Source organism: Bos mutus, chromosome 7 (genome assembly GCF_027580195.1).
Source record: "Bos mutus isolate GX-2022 chromosome 7, NWIPB_WYAK_1.1, whole genome shotgun sequence".
Taxonomy (NCBI): Eukaryota; Metazoa; Chordata; class Mammalia; order Artiodactyla; family Bovidae; genus Bos; species Bos mutus.
The window spans coordinates 102774625-102801434 of NC_091623.1; the positions used below are offsets into that span (position 1 = coordinate 102774625).

A 26810-nucleotide genomic window follows, 5' to 3' on the forward strand; every position below is an offset into this window, starting at 1 on the left:
GTCCATGTTTTGACCACTGGTATAAACAGTGTGGTTTAAGCCTAACACCTGCTTTCCTCTTTGGAGTCTGGAATTTGGGGATGTGGTGGGCAGAGGGTACTTGTGTAACCAGCACCTAATAAAAACCTTTGATATTGAATCTTAAATCTCAGAACAATTTCTCTCTTTCTCTGGGTGGAAACTTGTCACACATATAGCTGTATTTTTGTTGCTGGGGTGAGAGTGAGCTCTGTGTGGTCCCTCATGGGATGGAGAGAGTGAGGAAGCTTGCACACGGATCCCTCTAGACTCTGCCTGTGTCTTTTTCTCTTATCAACTAGCTGTGTATCCTTAATCTATGGATTAAGGATAATGTGTATCCTAATCACTCTAAGGAATCTTAGCTGTGAGTTCAACAATTTGTTGAGTCTCTGAGTCCTTTGAATCTTTGTATATGGTGTGGTCTTGAAGACCCCAGACACAAAGTGCCATTGATGGTGAAAGGAGTGGAATGTTGTCCTTAGCGCTGCTGTGAAGCGGCTGGAGGAAGTGGAGTTGAGTGTTAATAGCAGATGAAGCAGAATATGTGTCTAGTGTTGGTAGAGAATGGAACAAAATGTGGTTATCTGGCAACTCTACAGAACATGATGTTCTATACAGGAAATGTTCTGGAGGAAGGGTTTCTGTGGATCTGAATGCTGGATCCTGCTGAGTTTAGAGGATCAAGAAATAATGCCTAATTCCTTGTGCAGGCCTGATCTCAGGCGGGAAAGGGAGATGTGTGTCCTCCATGTCTGTCCGGGTGTTCTGTGCTCTTGGGCGGTGGGACTTACCTTGGGCAGGGATGCTCGAGAGCCGGAGCTCTGGGTGGTCATGGTGAGCACAGTGGTGATGCCCAGGCCCACACGGGCGGGGGCAGCATCCATGTTGATCCAGAAGGAGATCCACGAGAGGATGACAATGAGCAGGCTGGGGATGTACATCTGGATCAGGTAGTAGCCCATCTGTCGCTCCAGGTGGAACCGGGCTTCGATGCAGGTGAATTTGCCTGCAGGAAATTAGAGTGGGAAGGCAAAGTGGCCTAGTGGATAGGAACAAGGTTCTGAGGTCAGAACAGTCTTGGCTGGAATCCTGGTCCAGCCTCACACTAGCCGTGTCCTTGGGTGAGCGTTTGAATCTTTCTGTGCCTCAGTTTCCTCATCTGTGGTAAATCGGGGATGATGACGATGATAGTAAATAATAATGACACCAACCTCACATGGCTACTCATGTTTACTGCGATGGCAAATGAGATGGTAAAATGAGTAAAGAACTTAGCACAGCCCTCACAAACCATTAGTGCTCAGAATGTCATTCGCCATCAGCCTCATCATGTGATTATTTGATACCTACAGGGAGAAGGTCAGCCTCTGTGGTCTGCCCTTCACAGTGCAGCCTGTTTCCACTCCACTTCCCTTTTCTTCACCTCACCCATGACCCCTACACTCCAGCCCTTGCCTTGAATATCCTCTGTACTTTCACACTTCTGAGTTTTTGAGCCTGATAATCCCTCTGCCCGGAATGCCCTTCTTCCACCCCACAACCCGCCAAGGAATCCTGCCTCTCCTGTTTAATGGTGACATCTCCCCCAGGCAGGGCGCTTCTTTTTTCCCCATGTCCCTTCAGCTCTGTTCACATGAGCATTGGATCCTTTAAGGTGTAGTACACTGAGTAGGCAAGTCGACCTCTCTTTCTCTTTCTCTGTCTTCTGCACCAGGCTGTGGACAACGCATCTCCCAGTCTGTGTGTCCCTTGAGCTGGGCCAGGCTGTCCCCTGGTGGGGTCTTGGCTCCAGTCCACTGACACACAGTTGCCAGGGGATTTTTGTACAGTTCCCTGGACTGCACCTTCCATGTGGTCAGGGCCTTGCCAGTCTTTTCTCATTGAATCCACAGAACTAGCCCGGAACTCAGCTCTTACTTAAATGTGGGTAATGAAGGGCCATTGAGATAATGAATGAGAAAAACGCTGTGGTGTATGAGAGCCGGCTGTGATTATTTGATACCTGGGGACTCACTGGCTCTCTGGACCCATGGGCCCTGCATCCTCCAGTGAGGAGGGCTGACCATGGCCTTGAGCATCCCCGGATATTGGTAATTTGGGGGGCCTGGAACCCAGTTCCTTTGAAGACTGAGGGATGACTGGTCTGCTCTCTCTCTGAGTCTCAGCTTCCCAGGGATGAAGAGAGTAGTTTTGAAGTTTCTAGGATATCTATCTCCGAGGTCACTGGAAAGGGACACCTGTCCTAAACAGAGCAGAACCCAGGCTGCCTGCTCTTCTGGGCCTTCCACTTGCATCAGAACGCACAGTGGTTTCCCTCAACTCCTCGCCCTCACCTCCTCCTCTCCTTGGCCCCTGTCACAGCCTGTCATGTGCCTCCACTTCACTGGGCTGCGTTCAGACAGCAGCCCCCCTGCCCCCCACACGCAGCTGGCATACTGACTGGCTGCCTTTTGTCCGCAGTGTTCCATAAGCTCCTTCCCTGCCTGAAACACGGCAGGCGAAGCCAGTCTTGGTCCTGCCCCAGTTCATTCCTGTGTTCATTCTTCTAGCAAAGCCTGGGCTAGGCATGGGAGGTAGAGAGCTGAGATAGAGAGTGGGCTTTTCCCTTCTCCCCTCATAGCTCACACTCTAGGGGACCCTTTCCAACTTCACTGCTTACTAATCCTCAGTGCTGGCTCGAAGCTCCCTCCTGAGATCTAGTGGGAACATCATCTGCTCTTGCCCTCTGAGAAGTGCCAGCCGCTCTGTGACACTGCTAGATGTCCTCCCACTGCCAGCTCTCCCTTCTGCCTTAGGTTCTACCCTGAGCTGAGCACACTGCTACCTGGAAGAAAGACTGTGTCTCCCAGTTCCCCTTGTCATGAGCCATGGTCCAAGCTCAAGTTACTTGCCCCAGGACTTCAGGAGGAAATGGTGGGAAATACTTTTGGTTTCAAGAGACGTTCCCTTAACCCCTGGGTAATAAATGCAGAATTAGATCCACCGTGGGTGCCTCATAAGACCCACTGAAATGGTGATGGCACGAAGGTTTGCAGTGACCTCTCGCCCTGGCTGCAGCAGGATGGGACCCCAGGAGGGTGGCCCCTTGCGCCTACCTGTGTTGTAATGCTTGGTGCAGTATCTCAAGTCCTTCTCCTCTTTCAGGATAAACTGGGGTAGAGTTAGTCCGTCTGCCACCTGCACAGCCCCCTGCTCCTGCCACTCAAAGATGAGGTCGTTCATGGTGTATCCAACTGGGATGGGATCAGAAGGAGGAGAAGTCACCACCTGGAAGCTCTTATTTGAAGCATGTCAGGGGTGTTTAGGCTTAGAGGTGAAGAGGCATCGGACCCTCAGTGGAACTCATGAGACTACATTGCTTTATTTCCCACCCTCCTCCTCCCATGGGAGGTTAAAGCTGGCTTAATTGCTTGTGTTTACTTCACAACCCTGTTACCTCTCTCACTCCTCCCAGCATCCCACCTGAGCATCCCAGCTCTCAGTTCTGTTGTCAAGTTCAGCTGACCTCTGCTGTTTTTGGCCTGTGCACCATCCTTGCAAGCACATCTCCCCCCAACCCCCGGGGAATAACTGTATGGATTGCTGTCATGGTGGGGCTGTCAGTTGGGGCACAAGGTCTGAGATGGTGACTCATTTAGGCCATCCTGAGCCTGTCACTCTTCCAGTCTGGATGTGCATAGGGTGGGGTGGGCAGCAAGCGAGCAAGGCCATGTGGGCCCCTGATTCCTCCCAGCCTGAATAAAGTGATAGCAGGTTGGGAGCTGGCTCTCCTTGGAGGTGCTACTCCAGGGAATGGTCTGTTAGTTCCTGTTGCCTAAATGCTCTGCCCTGGTTCTTGTACTTTAGCTTCTCCTTCAAATCCGTGAGGAGTTTGAACCCCTGTGCCCTTCCACTTAATTCCAGTCTTCAAATTCGTCAGATTGGTTTCTATGTTTCCAATCAAGTAAGTGAGCTACCCCATTGGTTAAAATCTTGGTTCACCTGTGATCTCCTCCATAAAGCCTTCTCTGTATCCTGTCTCCTTCCCAATCAGAAGGAAGTGCCCTTTCTGCCTTGAGGCCACAGCATTTTGTACATCTAACCACTTGCTGCTCTGCGTTAGAATTATTTGTGTGGACAGACATCTCTCTCCCCTGCTGGAATAGGCAACTCTGGGAGTTTAAGGACTCTGACTTATGTAAGCTATTACTTCTCTATTCCTGGTGAGCATGTTCACAGAGGACATGGAATAGTGCCTCTTTGGAGAATGCTGCTGGCTCTAGAGCTGGACCTGAGTCAGACCGTGTAAGGGAAGTTACATTTCTGATGCACTTTCCAAGAGCAAAGCCCCTCATCTGGTATTTTGGACTGTTACAGTATGGCAACCGACTCCAGTATTCTTGCCTGGAGAATCTCCATGGGCAGAGGGGCCTGGTGGGCTACAGTCCATGGGGTTGCAAACAGCTGGACACAACTGAGCAACTAAACACAGCACACAGCACAGTAATCTCCTGGGGTCCAGGGGTTAGGAGCAGCTGTGTGGGGATTTCTGCTGGTCCCATGGGTAAAGGAGGATCTGATTTTTTAAAATAGAGGCCTCATGCAAGGGACTCACAGCTTTCCAGTTGCATAATGCACGTCTGGACATCCATGGGGAAATTCTTCAAGTCCATGGGGCAGGCCAATGTCAGAGTGATCCTGGGAAGAGAAAGGAGTTGAATGATGCTGGATCCACAGACCAGGGAAGTTGTGCCTCCATGCTAGTTACTACCAGTGAATTAGTTATCTAGGAGAGGGCAAGGAGGTAAGGGAACTAAGCGTTTATTGAAGTAATATATGCACGTTTCCATATGAGAGAGAGAAAGGAGGTTGCCTCTAGTTACACAGAGTCTGTGGAACTTCTGGGCTTCTTTGGTGTCTGTCTGGCTTCTAGAAACCTGCCTTTAGCAAGTGCCTGAGGCCTGGAGGCCCGCATCCTTACTCTTCTGCGGAGCTCTTGGGTACGGACAGAGCCTGACTTTTAAACTGAGCGCGACCAGGCCTTAGGCATCCCCAGGTGCATCTGGAGCAGGTGTGTAGGTGGTTCTTGGCTCCTCCCTTCACACACTCATCAAAGGTGATTTCCAAGAGGCCCCCTGCCTTCTCAGTGTCCAAACACAGCTGATTCCCATCTGCGGGCTCCTGTTGGGCTCAGCTGGGAAGCAGTGGTTGCCCCAAGCTTTTGGGCTAGCTGTTGATTTTGGGTTGTTCAACCCTGGCAGAGGCTGCAGTCTCAAGCAGAGGGAGTCCCCTTAGCACAATCCGAGGTCTGCAGCTCAGCTGAGATGCAAGGCTTCAGTTTGAAGGGCTCTGCCAAGTCCCAGGCCCCTGCTGCAGGGAGTGGAGAAGAAAGACCAGTGGAGGCCAAAGAGACTTCAGTTGACAGGCCAACTCCCGCATTTGACAGGTGAGAAAACCAGGGTGTAGAGGAGGCCAGGGAGGGGCGCATGTCAGTTCACAGCAAGCTGATGGCTCAGCCAGGACTCAAAGCTGTTGCTCCTGGCCTCTGGATTTTGAACTCATGTATTTGCTGACGGGCTTTCTAGCACTGCTGTCCTGAAAAGCCAACCTCAATGTCCAAAGACCCCTAACTGGTAGTCATGTGGGGCTTAGCTGCCAGCACCTTGGCCCCACATGGTGAGGCACACAGCCCTGGGTGAACGCCCCCCTCCAGCTTTTACCCACGGCTGTGGATGTGGGCCCTTTAAGTACAAGGCGGAAGCGAGGGAGGGAAAGGAGGGAAAAGAGGGAGTGGGAGGAGGAGGGGGAAGGGAAAGGGCACATTGTTGAATTTCTGCAGATAAAAGCTCTAAAGTGGGGCAACTGTCACACTGGGTTAATTTCCTGAAGTTGAATGACCTTGGAACATCACTTTCTGCTGATTTGTCCTTCTGTCATGCTGCACTGGGGCTTAGCTTCTCGGAGATGTGAAACTAGCCTGGCTGCAGCAAATCCCTAGCCAGCAGGGCCTTGGTGGCCGTCCTGAGCCTGTCACTCTTCCAGTCTGGGTGTGCATGGGGTGGGGTGGGCAGCAAGCGAGCAAGGCCGTGTGGGCCCCTGATTCCTCCCATCCTGCCCTCCCGCAGTGCCTCCTTTCTATCCTGAGGTCCTTGAGTCCCTCTCCTACCCTGTCTGAGTCAAGTCACACTTGGGGATTAGGGCCTGTACGGCTTCTCCTATGGGCCTGGACACTTAAAGCTCGTCTCCTGATAGAATTCAAAAGATATTCCCCTGAGGAACTGGTGGAGACAGGGAGCCATTTAGGACCAGTGCCCCTTTAAGCTCTTTGAAATAGAAATATGTTCATCCAATATTTGAGTGCCTGTTGAATGTTCTAGGCTCAGAGTGGGCATTAGATCCACACTAACATAGTAGAATCTAGGTTCTGCTACTAAATAGCTGTGGGAACTCTGGCAAGTTGCTTAAACTTTCAGATCTTCACTTGTCTAATCTGTAAAATAGGCATAACAAAACCTGCTTCATAGAGTTGTTGGGAGGATTAGAAATCATACGTGGTAAGTCCCAGCCTAGTGGGTAAATTCTCAGGGAATGATGCATAGTAAGAATATTACATGGATATTGGTTCTTCCCTCCATGCCTTGCAGGAGACTGGGAATTACGTGGGATGGGGGGTGCAGAGTGTGGCAGAAAATTCTGAAGGTTTGACCCCAACTAGTGTCTGCAGGATACCTCCCAACCTGGAAAGAGGGTCTCAGGTTCTTAAAGTCAGTGCAAGGAATAGAGGATAGAAAGGTTTTATAATCAGGACGGAGCATCCCTGGTTTATACTTGTGAGCAGCACTGTCCACCCGGCAGGCCATTTATGTTGAAGTTGCTGTGATTTTTCAGACTTCGTGCCTTTGCTCCTGCTATTTTTTTTTAATTATGTAAAAAAGGTAACATGAGATCTACCCTCTTAATGCATGTTTTAGTGTACTGTCCAGTATTACTAGGCACACTGATATACAGGAGCTCTCTGGAACTTATTTATCTTGAGTAACCAAACATTCCTGGGGTGGGCATTGACTTCGAATACTCTTTTCCCATCTTGTTTTACTGAAATGCTGGGGAAGCTTGGGGGCCTAGTTTTAACCCTCCCTCTCTAGGCTGCTTCCTTAGTCTCCCTGGTTATAATGAACCATGGACTTGTAGAACCTCCCATGGTGTTTGATTCTTTCTTGCTGATTGTAAGCGGCAGAGCAGGCTCTGCCTGTTCTGCAAAGGCATTGGGTTGTCAGGGCCTGTTCACCTTTGCTTGGACCTCCTCTTGGTGTCTCCTCCCAGAAGGCGTGTTCTGAGGATTCAGGGGGTGATGAGCCTGACAGGACTCACCTAATGCTGTAGAGGACATTCCCGTTCCGGGAGATCCTCAGCAGTTTGTTGTCTGTGGTGATCTCGTGGAAGTGGGCCCCCTTCTCATTGGCAAAGAACAGGTCAGGTTTCCAGATGGAGTCCAACATGGATGGGTCCAAGTCCAGCGAGTCATCGGGGTATTCGTTGTAGGCCAGCCGGGGGTCATTCCACTGCTGCCGCAGGAAGATGTTGACCCTGTAGTCCTACAGCCAGGAGACAAGGAGGTGGACTCAGTGTTAGGCCCTGGACTGTCACGTGGTGGAGGGCCTGGGTGCTTCCGGTCAGCGTTCCCCAAAGCCCATTCTGGAGGATGTTATCAGAGTGTGGCTGCATCTCATGTGGGGGTGAGCCGTCAAGTCTGTGCATCAGGCAATAATCAGGGGAGTCATAATTATCCCTGAAAATTCTCTGGATGCCCTATTAAGCATATTCAACTCTGAACTGATATTATTTAGATGTTTTTCTTTTGAAAAACGAAAAAAAAAAGGAGGTCCATAGTAACCCTAACCTGTTTTCATCCTGTTAACATTTTGTCATGTTTGCATCAGTTTTTATTAGATAAGAGAAATAATCCATCACAGATAAAGTCCCCCTTTGATTATTAACCCCATCAGTGCAGTAATTCTCTTGACCACTAAGCTTTGAGAGTCACTATTCTAGACAGATTGAAAGAACAGAAAGACTAAAAGCTAATGCCTGAGCAGTCACACTATTTCGCCCAGTTCCCAAGAAGTGAAGGAAGGTTGGGTGGAGGGATTTTATAGTGTTCTGCTGGTCTTAGAATTCATACCACTCTGTTTTAGTACCTGCCTCCTATTACCTCTTGTTTGTTTGGGGAGGATTAATAGATGACACACCTTACTGAGTTTTAAACCCAGTGCCAAGTAAAATGCTCTCTGATGGGATTGTAGTGTAGTTACTCCACTGAAAAAAGATTACGATCAAACCAAGTAGGGAAATGTTTGATTAAACCAAATATATCAGATTTCTTTATTGCAGGACTTCTCAGAGACCTTAATATACTAAGGAGTTGTGTGTATCTCCAAGAAGGGACTAGACTATTCAGTATTCCCCTGGTTCATTTTGGCCATAGAACTCTTATTTTGTGCAGGCTACTTGTCTTCTACAGAATGTAGGTTAGAAACTGCTGTCCTAGCCAAAAACTATCCGCTTCTCCATTTTTATTTTTCTCCAGATGGGGAAACTGAAATCAAAAAATAATTGAGACTGGCCAGTGTCTCTCTGAAAAGGCAAAGCAGAGCCCATTTTGGAGCCTGGGTGCCTTGACTACTAGCTGAGGATTTGTTTGTTGGATCCTAGAGGAACTTAAAGAATCCATTTAGTTTGTATTCACATCCTGAGAAGCAATTCATGGCATGGGTAGGTCTCCATGGTGGGAAATTGGGTGATGAAGTTAAGAAATATTTCCGTTAAGGAAAGTTTTAAATTTTGTTAGAGAAACATTGTTAACTTGCAGCCCATGAATATTTCACCGCAAGTAGAAATTGGGGTGTATTTGTGTTGTCCTATGAAGAAGGGTCTAGCTCTCTCTGTTGGATTCCCAAGAGGGATTATAGTTCCCTAGAATATTATAACCTCAGTTCAAGTCCAACATTAAATGTTCTCCTTCAAGTAATAATCTCTACTTGTAAGCACCTGCTATTGCTTTTTCTCTGGCAGGATAAGGGAGGTTGTGCTCTGCTTTCTTTTGGGGGGCTGCCTCTAAATCCTAATCACTCTTGGTCTGTCATCAGCACGAACGAACTGAAACAAACAGCCCTTCTCCCCGCCCTCACCTTCACCCCGCCACTTTCCCCCTCAGCTCATGCCTCATTCTGTTCTCCTATAGAAATATCAACAGCTTCATAAAATGTTCCAAGGTATTTTATAGGATTGTTCTATAATTTAATTGAAGCCTCTCCCTCCAGGCCCATAGAAAATGGCATTTGGTCTCATAACTTCATATCTTATAAGTCCCAGGGTGGAGGGAAAACTTCAGACCAGACTGGAAGTTGATGCTTTGTTTTTCCTACTGATGGTAATGGATAGCTCCCAATCTGGTTCCATCTGATCAGGGATTAGAAATGGCCTCTTTTTGTCCTGTGGATTTTACATGAAGTGTGTGTGTGTGTGTGTGACAGAGAGAGAGAGAGAGATGAGGCACTGGGCAATTCATGTCAGAGTAAACAGACTATGAATGGTTGGACAGAAAAAGCCTTCAAGTCCCCAAACCCCAGCTGCACTTCTGATGTTCTTGCCAGTGACATGTCAAATGGTTCATGTGTCTGGAAGGAGGAAAATAAAGTGGCATCTAAAATGGCCTGTTAGGCACCAGGCACTCTTCTAGATACCGTCACATACATTTAATCCTTACAAAACCCCTGCAAGCTAGACGTTCGTATTCTCACAGTGACCTTAAGGAAACCGAGGGTTGGAAAGGTTGAGAGGCTTGTCCAAGGCCCAGAGCTAGCAAGCAGCAGAAAGTGTGAAAGTGAAAGTGTCAGTTGCTCAGTCGTGTCCGACTCTTTGCAACCCCATGGACTGTAGCACTCCAGGCTCCAATGTCCATGGGATTCTCCAGGCAAGAATACTGGAGTGGATAGCCATGCCCTTCTCCAGGAGATCTTCCCAACCTAGGGATCAAACCCACATTTCCTGCACTGCAGGCAGATTTTTTTTTTTTACTGTCTGAGTCACCAGGGAAGCCCAGTAAGTGGCAGAGCTGGAGTCTGAATCCACATCAGCCCAACCTCCTAGTGAGAACTTGTTGATTATGTCCCCTGGCAGTGGATGGCCAGTTGTTTGTGGGGACTGTTTTCTCTCATCCCTACAGCCTGCTCAGCCTAAGCCGTATCTCTGGTAGGGGCCTTAATGCCCACAGGCTTTCCTGATTGCTTCCTTTTCTGATCTGGTAAAACCAAATCACCAGAAATGTTTAATTTAGCACTTCCTCCCCATGTCTTATCTCCTTAACTTGATGGGAAACAATTAGAGGCAATGGACCTGACCTTGTAGTTCTCTTGTACCCTCCTGCCTACCTACCCAGTCTGGGTACCTGGCAGGGGAAGAGGAGGAACATAGCCAGGAAAAGTTGGAGTACAGAGAGCTTTCCCCGTTTTATGGCTGGGGAGACTGAGACTCTTGTCTAAGGTCACACAACAGTTCACAGAAGACCTGGGATTAGAATCTGGATTTACTTCTCTGGGCCCCACTGTTAAAAGAAGGAGTTAGGAGGGGATTTCCTGGAAGTCCAGCGGTTTAGATTCTACACTCTCACTACTGTGGCCTGGGTTCAATCCCTGGTTGAGAAACTAAGGTTTCTCAAGCTGGGTGATGCAGCCACTCATAAAAAAAGTTAGGCTAGATGGTCTCTAAGTGAGTGAGTGAATGAAGGTCACTCAGTCGTGTGACCCCATGGACTGTAGCCCACCAGGCTCCTCTGTCTATGGAAATCTTCAGGCAAGAATACAGGACTGGGTTGCCATTTCCTCCTCCAGGGGATTTCCTGACCCAAGGAACGAACCCAGGTCTCCTGCATTGTAGGCAGATTCTTTACCCTCTGATTCTTTACCCATCTAGGAGCCACCGGGGGAGATCCTTCCAAATCTCATAGGTAATGATTATTACTTTTATTTTTTCCAGTGACATTTAGCTGAGTGTCTAAGTGCCAGGCACTGTTCTAGGAACTGGAAAATCCACTGAGAACAAGAAAGACATGTTTATGGTGTCCCAGAGCCTACTGTATGGTGCTTACACCACACAGAGACAGGGCTCTGCTGAGGCTTAAAACAGGTCACTGGGAGATACAGAATTCAGGATCTCCATCTGGATTTGGATGTGGAGGTCAGGGAAGGTGCCAGGAAGATGCAATATTTAATGTGAAACCAAGTATGGCAGAGTCGAAAAGGAAAAGCATTTAGGGCAGTTGGAACTGCCCCTGTGATGGCCTGGAAGCAAAGCAAGAGCACATGCCTTGGAAAGAACAGCGAGTGAATGAATCAGGGCAGGAGTGGGATGAGGCACTCAGTGAGTGGAGTCTTCAGAGAATTCCAAGTAGGGAAGGACATTATTATAGTTGCATTTTATTACTGATATTTAAAAATACTTTAGTTTTCTTATTACAGAAGTAATGCATGTTGATTATAAAAAATAGAAACATACATTACCTAAAAGAAGAAAAACAAAATAAAAACTGTAGGGTTTTATTATGAAATGCTTCATAAGTAGTGAGGGTAAGAGATGTGGAGACTGTGTCTGACACCCACAGGCAACTTGTCTCCTCCTCCCAGTGGCCTGGCTCCTCCCCTCTGCTTCGATTGATTTTATTGTCCCTGGTTGGTAAACAGCAGTGGGAAATGCCATTCAGAAGGAATCAATATAATTGCTGTAATCGACTGAGAGCTAAATGCTGTCTCGCTTACTTGGCCGTACACTCAACGTTGGTTGGTATTCAACACGCTGGGCATCCATGTTCAAGTTCATGGGCAGGAGGAGCAGCATTGGGGTTCTCCACCCGAGAATCTCAGGTCCTACCTCCTGCAGTTGGCTTCTAGTCCTCAGACCCTCAAGGTGGCCCATCTTCTAAGTCCGAGGGGGCAGGACTGCCAGAGCTCTGGCTCAGCAGGCTCTAGTATCCACCCTCCAGTCTCACCTCTGAGAGTCCCTGATGGCCTGATTTCTGGAAACTGGGCAGCTTGCATGCTTGTGAGACCGAGGTAGAGCATTCATTCATCTGTTCTTTCATTCAACAAACATTTATTGAAGGCTTCCTGTGTGCCACCCCTCTCCCCACTCCTGTTATGTCTGATTTCCCACTCTAACCTCTCCCAGTAACCTCCTCTAAAATTGTAAATTGTGGTGAAATGGGAAGCATGAGGTACTTTAGTGGGAAAGCGCTAAAAGCCTGGTGAGAGTGTTGGTGGGAAGGGGACATGGAGGGCAAGGTATGCGCCCACTGCAGTCAGAACCCAGAGACATTACCCAAGAGGAGAATGAAGAACCAGATTCTTATGTCTTCCTGCTCTCAAAGGAACGTCTCTTCTCTAAATGAGATGCAACTCAGTAAACACTTATGAGGCCCAGTAGGAAAACAATGAGCGTGGAGGCTCAGGCTTCTACCCTCATGGAGCTCAGATTACCTAGCCATCCAGGAAAGGAATGGACACAAACCTAATGTACAAAAGTGAATGTGATAATGGTCAGAAAAGGTTCTATTAGATATTGCTGCTATTAGCTAAGCAGCTGTTAGATACTGCTTTTAGGTTGTTAAGATTACTTCCAGGTGAATCTGGAAGTGATTTTGGGGAGAAGGTAGCATTTGAAATGGCCCCTATCAGGTTGTTTCATCCTCCTGAAGTTAGCATCTTTAGATCTGATATTGTTCTGAAATAAGAGCAATACTTAATTTCTGCTGGAAAGGAAGCCAGTAATGTGTGAGGAAGAAGGACAGGGCTGAGGAATACAGACATAAAGCATGACTGGATGTGAGGGACTGAGGGCTGCAGTCTTGGTGTATATAGGATATGGTTTGTAGAGTTGGAGCGTCAGAGGAATTTCATGTGGAAGGAATAGCATAAGCAAGGTTGTAGGCAGGGGCATTCACACAGTTCAGTTTAGCTCAACCATCAGCTGCATAAGTAATAAAACGTCTCCCTTATTGAGGACCTACTATGTACTAGGCATTTTGCTAAGCATGCCATAAATTGCACCTCATTTTATCTTTAAAACATTCCTATGACTATAGGTATTTTCACCTTAATTTTATAGATGAAGGCTCAGGAAAATTAAGTATTTCGTCCAAAAAACACATAGCAAATAGTGAGGTTGAAATCTGGTTTGTCTGATTATATAAAGCACATTCTCTCAATCACTCTGCTGTGTTGAGGCTGTAGAAAGGATTGATTTGAGACTGTGGGTATCCTTAACTACCAAACCAAAGTATTTGGATCTTATTTTGTAGCCGGTTGGGTACTACTGAGGTTTTAAGCAGCGGAGCAATAGCACAGTATGACTTCAGAAAGATCAGTGTGGCAGGTGTGACCGTGAAGTGTTGAAGTGAGAGAAAACAGGTCCAGGGAGACCTGCTTTGAGGCCAGTGTGACAGTGCAGTGAAAGAGGAGGAGGAGCTAAACTAAGGTAGTAGGGATCGGGAGTGGGACACAGGAATCATTGCTCTCTGTCATCACTGTCATCTTCTTCCTCAAATATTACATGTAGACTTCTGTCTCAGCTCCGTCATTTTACAGATTGTCCAGAGAGGGAAAGGAGACTTTTCCTAGGCCACACAGCAATCCAGTGTGGTACTTTTATACAGAAATCTTGCCCTACTCTATTGCTTTTCCTAATCACTTGTAGAACTTTGAGGGCAGGAGGAGGAGAACTAAGGTGAATCTGCCATCAGGTAGGCTCTGATCTCTTAGAGAAACTGAGACAGCTCTGACTGGGTTTGGGATAAGATGCCTGAGAGCTGGACCTGTCTGCTAAGAGCTGGGGAACAGGGGCATTGAGAGAAAAAGGGTCCAGGCCTCATTCATGAGCTGCTGCTGCTTTTCAAGCTTTCCAGACCTTCGAGATGCGTTGTGGAACTGAAGTCGTAGATGTTGCCCCCAAATGTGAGGAAAGTCAGCCCCAGTCTCTTCACAGTCCTGCGAGAGTGTGGAGCTGACTCACCAGCACATGCAGAGTTTACTGAGTCCCGACTGAGTGCTAGGCACAGTGCTAAGTGCTTGAATGAACCCTCTCCCCAGCTTCTCACAGGGACACTGTTTTATGGATAAATTGAGCCTGAGAATTCTTAACGCTTTGTCTAAAGTTAGTGACAGGCTTCTCTGGTAGCTCAGTGGTAAAGAATCTGCCTGCCAATGCAGGAGATGTGAGTTCGATCTCTGGTTGGAAAGATTCCCTGGAGAAGAAAATGGCAACCCACTCCAGTATTCTTGCCTGGGAAATCTCATGGACTAAGGAGCCTGGCAGGCTACAGTCCTTGGGGTCACAAAAGAGTCAGACACGACTGAGTGACCAAATGACAAATGAAGGCACATAGAGGTTAAAGTGCTTTTCCTGACATCACACAGCTAGTAAGTGGCAAAGCTGAAATTTGAACCCAGGATGTTAATGCCAGAGCCTGAGCATATAGACTATACCACCCAGGATCTCCCAGTTTTGTACTGAGCCACAGTTCTGTGATACCTCGGTGCCATCAGCAACTGCCTCTGGCTGTTGTTATGTACCTGTGGGTTTGTAGAGACCTGCAGCTAGCAGAAAGTATTGAAAAAGGGCAAAGGTCTAAACGCTTCTGCCCCAGGTCCAGCGGGCGAGCACTCCTGCCTTGTTCCTGGCTTGCCCCTTGGACTTGACCCTTTGTCTGCTCTACACTCAGGTTCAGAGCTGGCGGAGTCCCTACGCCTGACATTGCCCCTTGGGCTCCAGGTGCCTACTCCTCCCTCTTCTAAGTCACTACCCCGCCTGGAGAATTCTCATTTGGATAACACACAATCAGGACTGCATTTGTTGTGAGGAGCTGTAGGTGGTTTGGACCAGTGGAGCAGAGCCTCTTTGTCTGTCTTTAGGGGATCACTAAAGCCCAGCATGAGTTTAATAATTACATAAAAATGCTAATAGCAGCTACTTTTATTGGGTGTCTAACATTTCCTAGAACTTTATATGCATTGTGTTTCTACACTTTTTATCAACCTAGAACACTGTATATTATTATACTCATTTCACAGGGGAGGAAACTGAAATTCAGAGAGGTTAAACAGAGGTTAAGTGACTTGCCTAGAGTCCCATAGCTTGTAGGTGCTAGAGCAGGAATATGAATCCAGGAATGTCTGGCTCCCAATTTCATATTCTCTTGACAATTACATGCTGCCTCTCTATTTTCTTTTCTTTTTTTTGAAAACCAAGTTCCTAGATAGGGAGGTGAAAGAAATATAGTGGACATAGTGTACTGGGACCTCACTGAGCCCCTGTGACAGGTTGGCTCAGACATGTCCTCATGGTCAGTATCAGGTGGAGAACTTTGGATTATAATACAAGCTGAGGTGGATTCGTAACTGGTTACCAAAGGATGTAGATTGAAGGGTGACTATTCACTTGAAAAGAGGAAAGAGGACAATATTGCAGTTGTTGTTTAGTCGCTAAGTTGTGTCCGACTCTTTGTGACCCCATGGACGCCAGCACACCAGGCTCCTTTGTCCATGGCATTTCCTAGGCAAGAATACTGTAGTGGGTTGCCATTTCCTTTTCCAAGGAATCTTCCTGACCCAGAGATCGAACCTGCGTCTCCTGCATTGACAGGGAGAGTCTTTACCACTGAGCCACCAGGGAAGCCCAATATTGGCAGTACAGGGCATAAAAGTGAGCTGAGCCACTAGAAAACTTGGAAATATAGGAAATAAGGTTGACCTCTGAGAGTTAAACTAACAGCAGAGATGAACATGCAGCAGAGAACTTCGGCAAGGCTCAGCACCATCACAATGACCCATGTGTAATCGCAGTGATTTATAACAGGCCTCTGCTTGTAATTTAATCAGTGGAACCCTAACTTATTGTATCATGTCTTGTTTAGAGAATTATTATATAAACATATTGAAGACATTCATTCAGTGGTACAAGAAGGGGCAGTTTGAGGATCAGGGATTTGGTGATTGGTAAATTAGCATCTGGAGGGCGGGGTCACCCTGCTTGGGGGAGCACCAATTTTTTCATCACTAAAAAGTTTTTTTTTTTTAAGAAATCTTTTTTTATTTGTTTGGCTGTGTCAGGTGTTAGTTGCGGAATGCGGACTCCTTTGTTACCGTGCACGGGCTTCTCTCTAGCTGAGGCATGCGGACTCGGTAGTTGTGGTGTGCAGGCTTGGTTGCCCCAAGGCATGTGGGATCTCAGTTCCCTGACCAGGGATCAAACCCATGTCCCCTGCATTGAAAGGCAGGTTCTTAACCACTGGACCACCAGGGAAGTCCCTGAAAAGAGGGTTTCTATGCGGTGAGACAAGGATGGCATCTTAGACCTGTCTCTGGACCACATGAAATTTCCTCAAAACCTTCTTTTCCTCCAGTTTGGTATGTCAAAAGCATACTTTTCATGTGCTTTCTTGGTACTGGGAGAGGGGTGCTTTCATGGAGGACACGTGCATGCTATTATTGGAATGGGAAGTCCCATTATGAATTAAAATGACTTGGTGGTCTTCTTTACCCACTTCAGTTTTTCATGGGTTTGGTTGTCGTTAGTCAGCCCTCCTGAATCTGACCTGATGGAGTGCCAACCCTGTGCTGCCATAAATTCAAGACTGTGATGCCTCCCTTGGTGGAGTCCTGGAGAGGGCCATCCAGCAGACCGTGCCAAGGCTAGCTATGATCTGTTTTCTGCCTCGAACAGACTCTAAAAGCAAATGTGAGGCCTCTCTTCTTGGCTTCCTCTCAGTCATCAGTTTACCAAGGTTTTGTGGAGTGTTGAGCTATGTCTAACTGGATGACATTTACTAGACTTTTTCTTGGATTTCCTCGACTCCAGAGTGTAAGCGACCTAGCCTTAGCTGTGTAGACAGGCTGAAAGTGTGATGGAAAAAGCAACAAACAAGGATCTTATACACAGTGCTAACCAACGTCACACAATATTCAGAACTAACCTGACAAGAAATGTGTGACTTGTGTGTATATATATAGAAGTTATACATATATATATATGTGAAAAAATTATTCTAAAACCTTACTGAGAGGCATAACGGAATATCTCTATAAATGGAGAGACATACCACATTCATACAGTATTGTTAAGACGTCAGCTGTCTGCAAATGAATCTATGCATTCATTGCAATCCCAATTAAACTCAGGCAATTTTCATAGGATCAACAAACTGATTCTACAGTTCATATGAAAAAGAAAATAGACTAGAAATGACAATAAAACCTTATAAAGGAGGAACAACAGAGGATTTTTTTCTCCTGGACATAGAAAACAGAGCAAGGGGACAATAAACTGAGACTATTTATACACACAGCTGTTTCGTAGCCCACCATATATATAGGCTTCCCAGTTGGCTCTGTGGGTAAAGAATCCACCTGCAGTGCAGGAGACACAGGAGGTGAGGGTTTGATCCCTGGGTCAGGAAGGTCCCCTGGAGGAGGAAATGGCATTTAAAGACAGCATGTCTAATCAGTGGAGAAATAATGGCTACTAAGAATAATGCTGGAAAATTATCTAATCAGAGAAAAATAGAGTTAAACCATCATCAACTACTTTACAGCAAACTAAACTCCAAATGGGTTATGGAGGTACATATAAAAGAGGGAACTTATGATATTATTCAAATTGTGCGTACGTGCTCAGTTGCTCAGTCATGTCCAACTCTTTGTGACCCCATGGACTGTAGCCCACTAGGCTCCTCTGTCCATGGGATTCTTCAGGCAAGAATACTGGAGTGGTTGCCATTCACTTCTCCAGGGACTGATCTTCCCAACCCAGGGATTGAACCTGTGTCTCCTATGTCTTCTGCATTGGCAGGTGGATTCTTTTCCACTGAGCCAACTGGGAAGCCCAGTATGTAAAAACAGGCAAACAAAAAGGCAAAGATACTCAAATTCACTAAGAATCTAGAGTGAAAATTAAAAATGACAACGAAATACCATTAAATCTCATTTTGTAAAATTTAAAAGCTTGGTAATATCTTGAGTTGGCAAGGATAAAAACACTGTTGTGGGGACAGTCAATTATTGAAGCTTGTTTGGAAGTGATTTGGGCAATAATATTTGTCACAATAGTGCAGGTCCCTTGATAAAGTAATTCCACCTCAGTGATATATCCTAAGGAAACATGCAAAGAGTCATCCAAGACTATTCACGGTGACACTTGTTTGTAGTAGTGAAAGCTTCATAAGCTCAGAGAGGAGTGGTTAAATACCATGGAAAGATGTTATGTCCAGACCGTGGAATTTTATAGGTAGGCCGCGAGTCTGGACATATTGATTAAAATCATTTTGTAATGTGTTGAATGTAATAATAATAAACCATTGTAATGTTTCTAAATTTAAGGGTGGGTAGAGCATTAAGAATGAGGTAGGTCTATAGGTGGGCTTCCTGCCAATGCAGGAGACATAAGAGAGGCAACTTTGCTCAATCATGTCTGACTCTTTGTGACCCCATGAACTGTGGCCCACAGGCTCCTCTGTCCATGGGATTCTCCAGGCAAGAATATTGGAGTAAGTTGCCATTTCCTCCTCCAGGGGATCTTTCTGACCCAGGGTAGAAGCCAGGTCTCCTGCATTGCAGGTGGATTCTTTACCACTGCACCATATGGTTCTCTTCAATGTTCATTGCAGCACTATTTACAGTAGGCAGAACATGGAAGGAACCTAAATGTCCATCGACAGATGAATAGATAAAGATGTGATACATATATACAATGGACTACTACTCAGCCATAGAAAGGAATGGAATTTGGTCATTTGTAGCGATCTGGATGAACCTAGAGTCTGTCACACAGAGTGAAGTAAGTCAGAAAGAGAAAAACTAATATTGTATATTAACACATATATGTGGAATCTAGAAAAATAGTACTGATGAAGCTATTTGCAGGGCAGGAACAGAGACTCAGACTACAGAACGGACTTGCAAACATGGCAGGGAAAGGAGAGGGTGGGACAAATTGAGAGAGTAGTATTGACATATATACACTACCATGTGTGAAACAGAGACCTAATGGGAGGCTGCTGTGTAGCTCAGCCCAGTGTTTCGTGATGGCCTGCAGGGGTGGAATGGGTGGGGGGTGAGAGGGAGACTCAAGAGGGAGGGAATACATGTGTGCATGGTATACAGAAGAAACTAACACAACACTGTAAACAATTATATACTTCAAAAAATAAAAAGATGTGGGGAAAAAAGATTCAGCTTAAAAATGAACTGTGGTATGTAGCTGCTGTTAAAAACAATGCTTTGAGGCCCACTAACCCAGAGTGTGGAGGGCTTGGTCCCAGTGCACTCCACTCTGAGCACTCCTCGGGGCCTGGGTTCACTTCTTGGCCTTTTGGCTCAAGATGGACATTGACATGCTGGCTGTACTGGGAGAGCACCCCGGAGGCAAAGAGACAGAACCAGGGAGAATGACCGAGGGAGCCAGGTGTGGGGAGGGAGTGAGGGGACTGACCACAGTTTTTGGAAGGGCTGTCAGGTGCATAGGTTGGTTCTCTGTGGCCCCAGCATCAGAATGAAAGCCCTGGGCAAACGGAGATGTAAGAGGTGTCCCAAGATGAAACGGGCTGCCTTGGGAGGTGCAGGGGTTCCCATCGCCGGGCGTGTGCAAGCCAAAACCACAATGTTTGTGGCAGAGATTCTGAGAACAGATGGGGGTTCAACTGGAGAACCTTCAAGGTTAATTCTCTCCCCAAATATTGACTGAGCTCCTCTGGTTCAGGCAACGTGTTCGGTACTGGAAATAGAGGGATGATTGAGAGAGACAGGGTCCCCACTCTCAATAAGAAAGCAAACAAAATCACAAACTAACAAGCAAACCATTACTTTTTAGATATAACTGAAGATAATAGAACATGAAGCGACAGTGACTGGAATGGGGGACATTTTTAGATAGGGAGTTGGGAAGGACCTCTGAAAAGATAGCTGAGACCTGAAAGAATGAGAGTCATTCATGCAAATATTTTTCTGGACAGAAGGAGCAGAACGTAGTAAAAGGATTAAGAAACTGTCATAGAATTTGAAGCAGAGTGCTGTGATCTGATTTAGGGTTTAAAAGGCTTCCTCTTGGCGCTATGGGAAGTGGTGAGGATGGGAGGAAAGGAGGCAGGGAGGCCAGTTAAGAGGCCGTTTTAGTCAAGCAGGAGAGAGATGGTGCCAGGTTGAGCTAGACCTGACAGCAGCAGAGTTGGAAAGAAGTGGATGGACCTAAGTTTTATCTTGTATGATTCAAAATCAATTCATTCAGTCAACTGATCCCAGTTCAATTCAATCAGTTGATTCAATTTAGTCAATCGATCCCAGAAGTAGGCTGGCATTGAGAAGTGACTGCTTCCTAAACAATGTGTTAACTTTTATGGTTAGACATAAGGACATTTAATCTCCTTACATGGAAGCTGTTTTCATACATCTTGAACTCTCATTTCCAAATATCCACAAGGATGGGTGGCCAAGGCCTTTTGAGATACCCGTTCTGTAGAATTGCACAAATCCTACTTGTTATCCAAATCTGAGTGCAGAAGACCAGGACAAGGTTGTATTTCCATGACCCTGCCTCCCTTTGGCACAGTAGCCTCTCCTCTTATCCGATAACTAGTGAGGATGTTTCTTGGCTGGAAAAGCTTGGGTGAATTAAGCCTCTCTGAGCTTCAGTTTCCTCATCTATAAAATGGAATTATTAGGTTATATGAAATAATCTCCATAATTTGCTAACTACCAATGCCTGATTTTTAGAAAAATGCTCAATAAATGACCACCACCACCTCATCTTTTTCCACAGCAAGCTTTGTGAAAGAATTATCTTCCCAGTGTCTTCTCATATTTTTGTCTTTTGCTTTCTTCATGTCCCTGAATTACATTCCCCACCTTCATACATGCTTCCCTCCTCTCACATCCCATTGCCAAATCCACTGAATACAGTTCTCTTTTCTTAGTTGACATGGCTCCTCTTTTAACACCGTTGAACACACACACTGGTTTTTAAACCCCTTCTGTTTGGGTTATTCCACTAAGCCATTCTCTCCTGGAAGGTTTTAACATGGAGAGAACCATGATCAGACTTCTACTCCAAAAAAAAAGCTACTCAAAGCCACAACACAGCATTTCACAGCATCTGGCACGTCGTGCCTGTTCAGTGAACATGCCCTAACTTTGCTGCTGGTGCGGCCATTCTCTGTGTTCTGGCAGTGTCCTGTGCACACCTCTGTAATCTCACCCATCACACTGTGGTCTTGTCTCTGGTTTCCTTTCTCTAGGAGACTCCTTAAAAGAAGGGCCCTACTAGTCACAAATGTCTGGTGTCTCTTTCCTTATGGGAGGATTACAGTCGTTTTCAGATAGGGCCACGAGGCTTTCCTCGGTTAGTGAAACGTGAGCAGAGGTGGTAGATGTCACTGCTGGGTGGAAAGCATTAACTTGCCAGTGTGCTACTGTTTAATGCCTTCTTTGCACAGCAAGTGTGCAACCATGTGTCAATGTGGAAATGCAAGGCTCAGCCATGACATGGAGGACAGTAGTCCTGGAGGGTCCCCCAGATCTGTGGCAGACTTTAGAAGAGGGATATATCAGTCTTTGTGATTTTAAGACTCTAGGGTTTGGGTGGTGGTTGTTGGTACAGGAAAGCCTAGCGTAATGTGAGTAAAGCTGATCTATATCCCTTGAGCCTATGTAATGCTGCCTTCAGTACATTCAGTATGCTGCTGCGGCTGCTAAATTGCTTCAGTCGTGTCCGACCCCATAGATGGCAGTCCACCAGGCTCCCCCGTCCCTGGGATTCTCCAGGCAAGAACACTGGAGTGTGTTGCCATTTCCTTCTCCAATGCATGAAAGTGAAAAAATAAAGTGAAGTCACTCAATCGTGTCCGACTCCTAGCGACCCCATGGACTGCAGCCCACCAGGCCCCTCCGTCCATGGGATTTTCCAGGCAAGAGTACTGGAGTGGGGTGCCATTACCTTCTCCGACATTCAGTATAGGACCTTAAAAATGGGGGTGGAAACAATGAATAAATAGGGAACAGAAGGGGGAAAAAACCACTTAGGCTTATGTATTGGTGACTGTGGCTGATTATTTTAGTAGTTAATAATCTGTTACATTTCTGTAGCATTCATAAAGGACTCTCATACCCATTTCTTGTGTATTCCTACACTCCATTCCTAGAGCCAGGTGCCAAGGGAGAAGTGAGTCTCAGTGGTATTAGACAGTGGCAGAGCTAGAGCTCAAACACTTGTCTCTTGTTTCCTGGTTCAGGGCTCTGTCCAATTCTCCCCTAATATCTACAAATAAGGCCAGGGACGTGGGCTCTAGTTGGCTCGATTGTCACCCATCACCAGGGGTCCTGGCCACAGTGTGCCTGTCTCTATGCCAGGCTAGCCCAACCCTTGGCAAGAGAGGCTGGAGCACACGTACTTATCGTGGAAATGCCGGGATTCGTGCCCAAAGGATGTCATTAGCCACACTCGCACATTCTGTCTCTCTCTCACATCTGTTGACATTGAGTTCCACATAAATTCCAGCTGTCTGTGTGTCCCCATGTGTGCACACTCACATGTACACCTGCACACTGTATAGTCATACCCACATGCTGATACACATTTAAATATTCTTTCATGTATTCATATCTTTTTGTATGGACATACATTCTCACATGCATGCACACAGAATTCATATTTGAGGGATGGCTCAAATGCTGATACATACTTAAATGCATGCATCAATATTCACAAATATCCACACACAGTTACATAACTGAAAATAATACCCTTCATGTGTTTTAACTCTTAACCATGTTCACATATTCTTAAATGTACATGCAGATACATGCACATCCCCATTACACATGTTCACATGTGTGATTATAACCATAGAAGTATACCTACTTATGTTCATATCCATACGTGATCAGACACTTTTCTCTCTGAGGTTACCTGTCTATATGGGCTTTCTTGGTGGCTCAGACAGTAAAGAATCTACCTGTAATGCAGGAGACCTGGGTTCGATCCCTGGGTCAGGAAGATCCCCTGGAGAAAGAAATGGCAACCCACTCCAGTATTCTTACCTGGAGAATTCTATCAACAGAGGAGCCTGGCAGGCTACAGTCCATGGTGTCGAAAAGAGACACGACTGAGGGACTAACACTACCTGTCTAAATATATTCAAACTAGTGTGCACAGGTACACAGGCCTATGTGTGCATTTGCACAAACATATGGCCCCACAATATACACATGCGTGCACATCCTCCAATGACATATAGATGCTGCAGAGCACACACTGATGTGCCCACGTAAGCATGTGTGGTCCCGTTGAGGTCCTAGGTCCACATTTTTGTCTTATGGAGTGCTGGAGGTGCTGCTGTAGACCAGCAGTCCTCCTTCCCTTTCTCCTTCCTACTTTCCTGTCCCAACTTCTACTTTCGTCTTTTTGCACAGATTCAGAATCACTCCAAAGGTTGAATGAAGGTCAGCTAGCCTCAGCGCTAGCCCCGTCAGGAATGGATGGAGACCCCTATTGCTTTGCTGGCTGCCTGCCTACTCTCAGCTCTGGTGAATAAAGCTGAGCCCTGGGAGGCAGACAGTCAGGCCTAGGGACTCCAGCTGGTTATAGAGCTGCTCTGCACTCCTGCTGCTCTTAGAGAACAGACACAGCCTGGAAAGTTTCTGACATTGGACTGTGACCATATTACCACAGACCCAGGGTACACGACCAGCTCATTGTATGGTTGGTGAGACCGAGCCCTGGGCTGGAAGTATGGGGGCCTGGGTATGTTTGTTCAGTGAAGTTCCCTTTCAACTCTGACTTCCTTATGATGAAAAAAAAAAAAGCAAGGGCTGGATAATCCCAAATATCTGGACATTAAGTGTTTACATTTGGCTCAGGAGAACATGGGGTTTGGGGTGATATCTGACTTCAATTCCTACTTCTGCCACCGATTAGCTGTGTGTCCTTACGCAAGGGACCTAACCTTTGTGAGCCTAAGTTTTCTTATCTGTAAAACTCAGCAGTGGCTACAGGACTGGAAAAGGTCAATTTTCACTCTAATCCCAAAGAAGGGCAATGTCAAAGAATGTTCAAACTACCGCACAATTGCACTCATTTCACATGCTAGCAAGGTTATGCTCAAAATCCTTCCAGCTAGTCTTCAGCAATACATGAACTGAGAAATTCCAGATAAACAAGTGGATTTAGAAAAGGCAGAGGAACCAGAGATCAAATTTCCAACATTTGTTGGCTCGTAGAGAAAATAAGGGAATTCCAGAAAAACATCTGCTTTATTGATTACACTAAAGCCTTTGATTGTGTGGATCACAACAAACTGTGAAAAATTCTTAAAGAGATGGGAATACCAGACAACCTTATCTGCCTCCTGAGAAATCTGTAGAACCAGAAATGGAACAACAGACTGGTTCAAAATTGGGAAAGGGGTATGTCACGGCTATATATTGTCACCCTACTTATTTAACTTCTGTGCCAAGTACATCATGTGAAATGCCAGGCTGGATGAATCCCAAGCTGGAATCAAGATTGGTGGGAGAAATATCAACAACCTCAGCTATGTAGATATGGGCTTCCCCAGTGGCTCAAGTGGTAAAGAATCTACCTGCAATGCAGGAGACCTGGGTTTGATCCCTGGGTCGGGAAGATCCCCTAGAGAAAGAAATGGCTACCCACTCCAGTATTCTTCCCTGGCAGGCTACAGTCCACTGGGTTGCAAAGAGTCAGGCACAACTGAGCGATGAACATTTTCAGATACGCAGATGATACCACTCTAATGGCATAAAGTGAAGAGGAACTAAAGAGCATCTTGATGAAGGTGAAAGAGGAGAGTTAAAAAGCTGGCTCAAAACTCAAAATTCAAAAAACTAGGATCATAGCATCTGGTGCCATCACTTTATGGCAAATAGAAGGGGAAAAAGTAGAAGCAGTGACAGATTTTATTTTGTTGGGCTCCAGAATCACTGCAGATGGTTGACTGCAGTCATTAAATTAAAAAATACTTGCTCTGGAAAGAAAACTGGCAAACCTAGACAGCATGTTGCAAAGCAGAGACATCACTTTGTCAACAAAGGTCCATAGAGTCAAAGCTATAATTTTTCCAGTACTCATATATGGATGTGACAGTCGAACCATAAAGAAGGCTGAGTGCCAAAGAATTGATGCTTTTGAGTTGTGGTGCTGGAGAAGACTCTGGAGAGTCCCTTGGACTGCAAGAGGATCAAACCAGTCAATCCTAAGGAAATCAACCCTGAATATTTATTGAAAGGATTGATGCTGAAGCGCCAATAATTTGGCCACCTGATGTGAAGAGCTGACCCATTGGAAAAGACCCTAATGCTGGGAAAGATTGAGGGCAGGAGGAGAAGGGGGCAGCAGAATATCAGATGGTTAGGTAGCATGGCCAACTCAATGGACATGAATTTGCGCAAACTCCAGGAGATAGTGGAGGACAGAGTAGCCTGGTGTGCTACAGACTATGAGATCACAGAGCTGGACATGACTTAGTGACTAAACAACACAAATGGAGATAACATGTCCTGCCTCATGGGGGTTGTTGTGAGGTGTAAATAAGATGATACACATGGAGTGCTCTGCATAATGCCTGACACACAGTAGCATTTAACGTGTGGTCGTTGCCCTTTTTTGTGTTCCACATTAATACAAGTCTGTAGTCTTGCTTTTGAATGCAATCTTGTTTTCTAAGCATATTCTGAGTGACAAGGAAATAGGCTTGAATGGGAAAGTGATCCAGAGGGTTTGGTTGGTGGGATCTAGGGGAGAAAGAAGCTGCAGGGGAGTGGAGCTCTTGGCCATTGCAAGGTGGCCTGGCCCTGGGCTTCTGTGGCACCCAGTGCGTGCTGTGTGACCTTGCTCAGTCAGTGTCACCACTCTAGACATTGGACTCCCTTTCAGTAAAATAAAGACTGACTTAGTTTCTTAGCAGTTTTTCTACCTTTGAGATTTTAGGTTTTCTCCTGAATTATCTGCAATGTATATTAAACACATATTGATAATTAAGAACCCCATAGGAAAAAAAAAATCACCGTATTACTGAATGTGGAAGCCAGAAAATGACAACTCTACTTTGGATTAACTTTAGTTAATAAAGACAAAACTGTGTCAGCTGTGGCCCATGCCCAAAGAAGTACCTCATGCCAGTCCTTCACGTTCTGTCTAAACATTATTTATCTCTGCCCCAGGCAGCCATCTCTCTGGGCTCCTCCCCTCATTGGTTACCTCCATTTTCAGTACTATTTTCTCCTGAGCCATGCTGAGCCTGGCATGATTTGAGGTTGGGTTTCCACTTTGGATAACACTTAGGTTGCTGCTTAAGTGTGTTTGTGGGCCTGGGGTCCCTCAGTTTCCCATGTCTGTGCTCTTCAACCATTCTGTCTTTTTACATGTCTTTTTCTTGGGGATGGTTTCCTGGCAGTTGTGAGAATTGGACCCTATTTCCTGCTTGGTCACTAACTAGTTCTGGGATGGGGGTGTCTCCAAATCTCCATTTCCTCAGCTGTACACTGGGGAGCATTGTGTCTGCCAAGTCTGCTTTATAGAGTGGTTTTCAGAGCAAGTGTTTGGTGAAGGAATGAAGTGAGAGAACGCATGTGAAAGCTGTTGAAAATGACAAGTGGCATCTGAAATAAGAACTACCATCCATTGTGTGTGTCCTTTGTGTCTGACCCTGTGCTCAGCGCTTCCATGCCTCATCTGCCAGTCCTCACACAGTCCCAGGTGGA

At 46.2% G+C, this 26810-nt stretch overlaps 1 protein-coding gene across 2 annotated transcripts in view; it reads right to left on the bottom strand.

Annotated features, from left to right (window-relative positions):
- Positions 1-26810, bottom strand: part of GLRA1 (glycine receptor alpha 1) — an 86439-nt gene that overhangs the window by 13194 nt on the left and 46435 nt on the right. For both annotated transcript variants that reach the window (XM_005898221.2, XM_005898220.2), the window contains exons 4-7: positions 7372-7595; positions 4616-4698; positions 3117-3254; positions 813-1027 (exon numbers count right to left, since the gene is read on the bottom strand). In XM_005898221.2, the coding sequence (XP_005898283.1) occupies positions 813-1027; positions 3117-3254; positions 4616-4698; positions 7372-7595 (660 nt within the window). The remainder of the gene's footprint in view (positions 1-812; positions 1028-3116; positions 3255-4615; positions 4699-7371; positions 7596-26810) is intronic.